Source organism: Corapipo altera, unplaced genomic scaffold (genome assembly GCF_003945725.1).
Source record: "Corapipo altera isolate COAL_440 unplaced genomic scaffold, ASM394572v1 44b, whole genome shotgun sequence".
Classification (NCBI taxonomy): domain Eukaryota; kingdom Metazoa; phylum Chordata; class Aves; order Passeriformes; family Pipridae; genus Corapipo; species Corapipo altera.
The window spans coordinates 891,491-901,095 of NW_020884932.1; the positions used below are offsets into that span (position 1 = coordinate 891,491).

The window sequence follows — 9,605 nt, forward strand, 5'->3', positions numbered from 1 at the left end:
AACATTTTTAACTTGCAATCAAAGGCATAAAATAAACTATGACAGGGCAACGAAACAGGTATCAAGAGTGCTAACTTCTGTTCCCAGTTGGGAGGTCAGCTATGACAGTTTACACTTCCCTTTTCCTTACAGGTGAAGCATGGCTTCTGCTGCTAAACAATCTGCAAGAGGCACAACGTGACATGTGGCTTCTCCTGTGACACCCACAAGTGTGACAGGTTTCAGGTTCTAGCTTTGTAGCTTGACCAGGTCAGCCAGGTCAACTGAGGATACAAAAAGCAAGCTACTTTCATCCCAGGAAACAAAACGAGAAACACCCTCCACAAGCAACTAACTTCATTTGCAAATAAATTACACGCTGGAGTTCCTGGTTGGAAAAGATTCTGAAAGATGTATGAAGGTAAGCAATGGAGATGGAACACCAGCACAGTCATCTAGGAATCAGCCACAGAAGAGGAGGAATGGCTGCTCTCTGAGTACTTTCAGGGTAAGGAAGAAACAAATTTCTCCACCTGCATATTCTAAGGAGAAAAATAGAAGTAAAGCTTCAAGATAGCAGAGTTCCTTCAATCTTCTTTCATCCTGGAAAGAAGAAGGTACTTTTGGGTCGCCCCAAGGGACAAAACTTACCATCATGTCAACAAAATAATATGCTAGTCAAGATTAAAAGAAACTTCAGCAGTATCTTGTACCTCATGAAGTACTCGACAGATGCAGTTATTACTAAAAATATGTTCTCTCAGACATGAAAAATATATGTACAAAATATGTACTTTCAGACTAACTTCAGTAATATTTTCATGCACTGACATGACAGAAGGAGGAACACAGCAGAGGAAAAACAGTACACTGCCACAGCAGATGTTATGTAATAGACTGAAAATGTTCTGCTCCAACAGCTCAAATGGAAAAACTAGAGCAGTTCTACTAACTCTTGATCTGGTTACTCTGCATCACCAGGGGTTTTTAGCCTAGGTATAACCTGTTTACAGAATTCAGAGAAAAGAACTTACTCTAGCATGTAGCAACAGTAACATACCACTCTCAATAATCCACATATATTTTTACATTGTAAAAAGGGAAAAGAAGGGAAAAAGAAAAACAGACTTGGTGGAGTTACATTATGATGGTGAGCTCTTCTTATAATGAGTTAGTTAAGGCAACTGGACTTTGGGGGAAAAAAGCAGTACCTGTAATTATATTCTTCATCATTTACATAATGGCCAATTCGTCCTTATTAATTTCAGTGTGAATTGAATTCACTCATAATAGCTTTAATGTTGAGCAATCAAGTACTATTTTTACTAGTTTTGGCATCAGTAGACTATTACATCTTCAGAAAGTGTCACACACAAAAATTTCACTTAAATTACTTCCTTTAATGTAGTCAGAAAGTAACACAGCTGACACATTAGCAAGTCATCTTCAGTTTTGAAAGTTTTTAATTTGGTTTAGCACTGTATTTGCTCTAGGGCAAAAATTAACACGAAAAACGTTCCAGAATATTTCTAGTTTTTAGTATGATCCAGTTCAGAAAAAAAACCCCACACATAAATCACAAGACCCCATAAATTTACACCGTTGTATAGCAACACAACACAGGCTGGAAGAAACAATTAAAAAAAAAACCAGTGGGGAAAAAAAAAGATTAAAAAGTACTTTTTAGAAATACAGGTACTCCATTTTCAAGCCAGCCTTTAAGAGTCAGTCACTTGTGTAAGTTGAAGAATTTCTTACCATCACATAATTCCACCAAGTTAACCTGTAGCTTAACATACTGTTTTCAAACAGAGTTCCACGGCTTCTGTGTACAACTCTATAGCTTCTTCTGCATTTCCTTTATCATCTTCATCAAAAGCCTGTGTAACTAGGAAGTGAGCACGCTCCAAGTCCAACTGTTGTTTTGACTTCAGAGGGTCTGTTTTCTGTGACTGAACTAAACAAAAAAGAAAGTATTTAGGTTTCTTCAGCAGCAGACATGTAAAAACATCCTTAACATGGTATGGAAACACTAGCAACCCTAATCAGATGAGTAATAACTATTTCTTGTCTGGAAACTAAATCTTTCTAGACTTCGCTAAAAACATCTAGGCAAGGACCACCCCCTCCCTGAAGCAGAGATACTCTCTCAGGATATTTCAGATGTCAAATAATGTAAATAAAATCTCTTTCATACTACACTGAGAACAAGTATGTTTAATTATGTCAAATATTGCATCATTTGTGAAAACACATCACCTAAGATAATATACGAGTTCCTTAGGTGTCCACTTCATTTAATACCTTTATTAATGACCTGAAGGAGAAGGCATAGTGCACCTTCACCAAGGCTGCAGACCCTACCAAACCAATTCATTCAAGCACACAGCTGTGTGAATGAACACAGGTGTTCAAATGGACACAGACAAGCTAAAGTAACAAGCTGCCAGGAACCTCAGGACAAATGCTATGCCCTGTGCTTGGGACAGACTAACACCCTGTAGGGTATAGGCCCATGAAGGAGGGTCTGGGGGACAGGTGAATGAACCTGAGCCAGCAGGACCCCAGCAGCAATGAAGGCTAACAGCACCTCAGGCTGCATCATCAGGAGCACAGCCAGGAGATTTGGGGGTGGGGAAACGATTGGCACCCTCTACTCAGCACTCAGCAGACTGTCTGGAATGCTGCGTCCCACCCTGGGTCCCCAGTGAGGCTGAGGCTGGAGGACTTTGCCTTTAGAAAAGCTAAGGAAGCACAGCTTGTCCAGCCAGGAGGAGAGATGGCTTTGGGGGGACCTAATAGCAACCTGCCATTAGTTGCGAGGTTGTCAAGAAAGAGCCTGAATCCATTTTCTTCACTGCAGTGTGAAGAAAGGGAATAAGAGTCAGTGGTTATGGATTGAAAGAGGGGAGAATACAACTAGATATATATAAAAAAATAATCACTAGAAATACAATTGCACCCTGGAACGGGGGCTCAGAGGCACCAGGAAATTTCTGTCCTTAGGTGTTTTCAGGACCTGACTGAACCTAAGCAACTTGGTCTAAAAATCAATGTCTACCCTGCTTTCAGCTGGACATAGGCCTTCCAAAGTCCCTTTTTGGCCAAGTGATTCTATGATTCTAATTGAGAATTGCAGGTGTGCAAAAATTTAAGGATTTAGTCTAAGCAGAAACATTGAAACCAGATCAAACAAGGAAACTCTTATGAGAGCAAAGAGCTCCTTTGCCCTCTCAACATTAGTAAATATATATAAATATCAGAACCCATTTGCTTCAAATCCATCATGCAGGTAACCTCAGATGTGTGTTTTGATTTGTTCCTAATCAATTTTTATTGCTATATTTAATTACTTTCTCATGTTTTCTCTGCAGATGAGATTCCTCAGAATATTTAAAAGCAAAGAATACCCACACCCAAGTCCTTAGGTAGTTCAGTCTCCACTTAATTTCTGATGTATCAGAATTCAAAGCACTGATACGCTTATTTGTGGTTCTTCACAAAGGACAAGAAAATTAGAATAATGAAAACCAGAGCAAACACCATTGATATGTATTTCACAGCAGCAAACAACTTTCTAATTAAACCTCTGCTTAAATTAATTGAGTGGAAAGCTCCTTACCCACCTGCTGAATGGAGAGCTTGAACTCTCTCCAAGTACTCATTTATTTTTTCTTGAATATTTTCCAAGTTTGACCCAGCCATCCCAGCATAAATCAAGGCTTGTGCGGCTTCCTGCAGACAGAAGAATTTGAGACAAAGTTAATGTTTGCTGCCTAGAAAATTACTTTCCATAAAAAGAGGGCCTACAACAGCCTTGAGTTGCATGAAAGCAAGCCCTTACATCTACAAAAAGACTCCGTGGCTGAAGGGAAATTCTGCTGGAAAGAAGAAGTTTCAAGTTATAAATTAGATCATATTCAATTACTCACATCTGGAAAAACCTATAAGACTATAAAAATATTTATAAGTTCTGTAAGACAAGATCTTAGGCCTGTCTGTAAAGTATCGTATGAAATTAGGAGATTTTAAGTAAAACTTTCCAAGCATGCATTGAAACCAGTTTGGTTTTAAAGCCGTGGATTTAAGGTTAGGAAAAAAATTAGCTACTCAAGTTATTTGCATTTAATCTGATAATAATGATAAAAGCTTTTCAAAATCAGATGCAAAGAATTTTGGGGGATTTTTAGTATTACTCAGATAAAGCTATCAAATGTGGAAAGTCTATAAATTTGAGGTTTCCTACCTTCTTAAACTTGTTTTTTCAAATATTTGCACGTACACAAAAACACTGGATGCAAGTCTACTTCCAGAAGGGAGCATAGGCCTCCAGCTCAGAAGCACAGTATGCTACCCACATTAAGGCTTGTCTCATACTGTACAAATCTATTAAGAAAAAACACCTTCAGTTGCATAAGCTGTCTATCCATTCACTAAATTTATGAAAAACATGTAAGGTTTGGCAGGGCTGCAATAAATAGCCAGGCCTGACACAGTCTCAGAACCACATGGGGAATCCACACTTGTCACCCACAAAAATGAGGACAAAAACCTTATTTTGTCCTCATTATTGGCATGGGGAAAAAACCCACAACATTCTTGTGGCAGTGCTCGTCCTCTGCAGCACAAGAGGAGAGGAGGTGGTCGTATAGCAGGCAGGCTGGTACCGTAGAAAGCAAAATATTAGCTAGAGTGCTGCTTCACAAAGATAGTGCTCAGAGAGACTGCTCTGCACAGGGCAAGCACAGAACCATGGCCAACGAGCCCCTTGTGTGCTTTATGGCCATTGTTTCTGTCAAGCTTTGCAGTTTGCTCCCCTACTCATCCACCCAGTTTGCCCAAGCTTAAAACTGATCCTGACATAGCCTGTACGCGTCATCAGGATGAATTTTCACTAAGAAGCATCACAGAACCAAGTACCACATACTCCCTGTTGGCATCCATTACGTCACATAAAACGTCCACAGCCACAGAAAGGTAAACTGAAGTTCCATTTATATGTAGCAATTAACTACCATTAAGGTCTAGTACACAACTATTCTTTGGAGGGGGAAAAAATGCACTACAGCTACCTGCTCAAAGGATGAATATATTTGTCTGTGACATATGATAAGTGCAGACTGACAAAACAGGTGCTCTATCATAAAGGCGTGTTGTCTACATAAGATGCAAAGAACAAATGTGGATTTTCAAACCAGTGCTGCAAAATCAATGTACAACTGATGTTGCTTCTGTACCTTCAGGAACAACTGTTTTGCCTGGTTTTAAAAGGTAAACATAATGAAAACGGTCTTTTATAAATTAAGCCTCCAAAGGACTAAAGAAGTTGACCTGCAGAGCCAGCCCCCCAGCTGTTTCCAGTGACCAGATGGACGTGCAATTCAGAGTTAGCATTTATGATCTCTTCACTATCATTATTGTTCTTTGCCATGAGTAGTGTGCCACAGCCACACTAAGCTAACTACTCATTGTCACTCTGCAAGATGCTAACTGCTGGTCAACACTTAAACTTAGCAAGAGCCTTTAGCAGCTTTGCTGAGGTCATTGGGTGTCCAAAAATGATCTTGACATTTCTGCAGAGCACCATTAGCAAGCTGCCCTAGGCTGGTTCACATGCAGCCCTCCTCTAGGGATCTATCAAAGTTAAGTGGCAGCGGGAAGTGAACAGCACTTGCAAGCCATAGAAATTCCATTCAGACTGGTCTGTTTTGCTGTTGTCTGTGGGCAACAACTGTAGCATTTTCCACGTTTCATCCTTAAGGTCACTTTCTCGCAGAAGCCAGTTCAACATCTAGGCTTTCCCACATGCTTAGTAGTTGCACCAGTGGGCTCTGAACTGCTTAGATCAGTTGATAAGAAAGTTAGTTGATGGGCCAGAGCTTACTTGCATTGTCCAAAAAGAAAAGCATGAAGGGCCACAAAATACTAGATGATATTTTCTAACTACTTTTTTTTAAATCTAATATGGCAATGATTCTTCAGGCAATATCCAGAAAGCCAAACCTATCTCGGCTGAAATATACACAAAGAATTCCACTTTAATAGTATCTGCTGAGTTTGCTCTCACTCCTCCTGATCACAATAGGATTGAACACCAACACCTTTGCATATAATCTGACACAAGCATCAATATCTAGCGTTGGACTGCCAAGAGGCACCTGTCTGAACAGCAGAAACCTTACCTGCAGTTGTGATTCAAAGCTATAACAGGGTCAAATCTGTGACTGTGCTGCTCTCTGGCACAGCTTTTGCACACCAGAAAACACTACCCAGGTTACACTCTTTGTCATGTGTAAGCTTCAAGTGCACCAAGATTGCCAGGAATGCGTTTTTGCACTTAGCAAGAACACTATCCATATGCAGCAACTGTTCAAAAGCATACAAGGGTGATTACTTGCACAAAGAGATGTTTTTATTATGTAGAGCAGTGAATAATTTCTTTCAGATATATGCAGAAATATACGGTACTGAAGCAATACTGTGCACGGATATCAGACCATGCACACACACTGCTGCTGGTAAGTACAGAGTTTATCAGTGTTATTATGGGTAACTATAACTTTTGCACACATATGCTTTACATATATAAACTTAACTCACACTACATTAACAACCAGGCTAAAAAAAAAAGATACTTCCCTTCCTATCCCTTCACACTTACACGCACAGGCCACCATAATAATAATACTACGCTTGTTAAACATTTCATAGACACCTAACACTCATGAAGCAAAAGGCCAGCTACCAAGCCTTTAGCAAGTTAATGGGAAAGAATTACTTTGGCACAATAGTGGAATTTGTGGAACGATTAATGTGACAAGGATAAACATAGTCTTAAAAAAATCCCTCCTCACAAGTGAGAAGTAAAGCCAGGGGGATATGGAACTTTAATGTAACTATGCAAAACATAAACCCAACAAAATGAGACAACTTACACAGGTGAAAAATACATAATAGTTGCACAAGATTTACTAAATACCAGTAGTAAGTCTATTGATATTGAGCAAGACACTGAATCAATCTCATTACACCCTTGGTTACACCAACCTGAAGCCGTACTTAAATAATAAAATCTGGTCCCTAATGTTAAGAATATTCATACGTGGTTAAAAACACATCACTGACAGCTTATGATCTGAAGCTGTCTTACTGCTGAGCATCTTGTATTTCCCCAGAGACTTTTTTTTTTTGATGACCAATTGTACAATAGAGTTGTTTCCACCTGCACACTCAAGAGCAGCAGCATTGCCGACTTGTGGTTCTCCAAAATGCCCAGCGCTTACATCTCCAGCATAAAACCGATCAGCCCTTCCGGCCTGGCGGGGGTGGGGGAGAGGCCAGGAACGAAAGCGTAGAAGTAGCAAGGCAGAGACGTTTTTAGGTTACGACGAAGCTTCCGAGAAGCACCGAGGGGGCTGAGCTTCCAGTAGCTGGAAGAAGCGCCGGCACCCACTTATCCAGCACGGCACCTGCGGTGCCACCCCTAAACAGCAGCGCAGGGACAGCGCTCGTTCCCACCTAAAAACCAGACGCAGGGAAAAGGCATTTCGCAACCCGCCCCGAGGGACGCGGCTCCTTCGGAGACTGACGGACAAACTTTGGAGGCGCACGGCCGGCCTTCCGCTCTCTTCCCGGCGGGCACCGCCTCGCCTTCCCCGGGCCGAGCGGGCCGTCCCCGGGCACACACCCTGGGCTGACCCAGCACGCCTTCCCCGCCGGCAGGACCGGGCCGGGCCGGGCCTCCCTCCCTGCCCCGGCCCTCCGCTGGCTGGGGGGAAGTGCGAACCCCCCGGTAGCTCCGGAGCATCAGCGCGGTGAGCGGACGGGGACACTGGCGCCCCGAGGGAAGCGGCGCCCCCCCCGCCGTACCTTGTAGTAGAAGACCGCTTCCTGGTAGCGCCCGCTCTGGTCCCGCTGCACCGCCAGCTGCGCGAACTTCACCGCGTCCAGCTCCAGCGTGGTGGCGTCCATGGCCGGTGCCCTCCCGGTGCCACCACCACCGGCGGCAGCAGCGCCTCTCCAAGCCCACCGTGTCCCCGCCGGCAGCTCCCCGCCCGCCCGGCCGCTTCCCCCGCCCCCCTGACCCCGCCGCGCCCGCAGGACACGCCCCCATGTCTGCTTACGCCCCCCCGCGCATCTGGCCACGCCCACCGCCCCATGGCCACGCCCACCCACCCTGGTAGCGGCCGCCCGCCCGGGGCTGCTCTGCGCGTGCTCCGGCGCGCGGGGCTGGGTGGGGCTCGCGGGTGCTGTTGGGGGGAGGGTGGGGGACGAGAGGGAGTCGGTGAGGGAGGGCTGGGGGTGTGTGAGGGGCGAGCGCCTGACGATGTAGCGCTTAGTGCCGTGGTCTAGTAACCACGGCGGTAGTGGATCAAGGGGTGGACTTGATGATCTCAGAGGTCCTTTCCAAGCCGGCTGATTCTATGATTCTATGACTCACATAATCACAGAATCAGTTAGGTTGGAAAAGACCTCTGAGATCATCGAGTCCAGCCTATGACCGAACACCACCATGTCATCTAGACCATGGCACTAAGTGCCATATCCAGTCTTTCTTTAAGCGCCTTTAAGGACAGTGACTCTACCACCTCCCTGGGCAGACCATTCCGGTGTCTAACCAACCTTTCTGTGAAGAAATTCTTCCTAATGTCCAATCTAAACATCCCCTGGTGCAGCTTAAGACTATGCCCTCTTGTTACTTGGGAGAAGAGACTGACTCCCACCTGACTACAACCTCCTTTCAGGTTGTTCTAGAGAGCAGTAAGGTCACCCCTGAGTCTTCTTTTCTCCGGAATAAACAAGCCCAGCTCCCTCAGCAGCTCCTCATAGACTTGTGCTCCAGACACTTCACCTGCTTCATTGCCCTTCTCCGGACTCACCCCAACACCTCAATGTGCTTTCTGAATTGAGGGGCCTGGAACTGAACACAGTACTTTAGGTGTGGCCTCACTGGTGCCAAGTGCAGGGGAAAAATCACTTCCCTAGATTGCTCCCCATCCCACCTCTCCCATGGTTGTCAGCCATGGGCAAGGGGAGCAGGCACAGCCCAAGGGTGCCTCTGCAGTGTTTTAAAAACAGAGTGGTTTTTTTTTTTCATTCACTTTTTGATGGAGGTACTCACGGTTAGCTCTTGAAGCTGGGTTTTCTAGCCTTAAAGAGAGCACTTTCAGTGTGTAACCAGTTCAGCTTTTTGTTCGTGCTTTCAGAATTTCTCCTTAATCTGGGGGGTGGGATACTTGAGGACTGGAGTCCTTCCACAAGGAGCCAGATGGCAAAGACAAGGGCAAATGGGAACAAGTTTTACAGCAGAGGTTTCATCTTGACATAAGAAAAAAAGTGTTGATAGTAAGATTAACTGTTCATTGAAAGAACCTCCCCAGGACATGGTAGAATTCCCATTGCTGGAGGTTTTCAAGAGTGTTTAGACAGGGTGCTAGATAATCTCTTTTTCCCACAGAAGGTTGCACCAAGGAATCTTTCAAGGTCCCTTCTAACTTGGGCAATTCCGTGATTCTGTGGGCATTTATTTCTGCCTGAAAATACAGCTTATTGCAAGGCATTGTTTTCATCTTATGTGCCTTCCTTCTTAACTTCATCTAATGCTTGCTTTCTTATCTCCCTTGCCT

At 44.0% G+C, this 9,605-nt stretch overlaps 1 protein-coding gene across 5 annotated transcripts in view; it reads right to left on the minus strand.

The window, feature by feature from the left end:
* The window catches only part of CAPN7 (calpain 7), a 33,770-nt gene extending 25,731 nt beyond the window's left edge, over positions 1 to 8,039 (minus strand). For 3 of the 5 annotated variants that reach the window (XR_003530312.1, XM_027659353.1, XM_027659352.1), the window contains exons 1-3: positions 7,849 to 8,039; positions 3,606 to 3,714; positions 1,779 to 1,936 (exon numbers count right to left, since the gene is read on the minus strand). Coding sequence is in view for 4 of the 5 variants with exons in the window: in XM_027659353.1 (XP_027515154.1) it covers positions 1,779 to 1,936; positions 3,606 to 3,714; positions 7,849 to 7,950 (369 nt within the window). In the remaining variant the exon portion in view is untranslated. Of the gene's footprint in view, positions 1 to 1,737; positions 1,937 to 3,605; positions 3,715 to 4,225; positions 4,244 to 7,848 lie in introns of those variants that run through there. The other 2 variants (XM_027659354.1, XM_027659355.1) reach the window with 2 other exon arrangements.
* Positions 8,040 to 9,605: the final 1,566 nt, after the last annotated feature.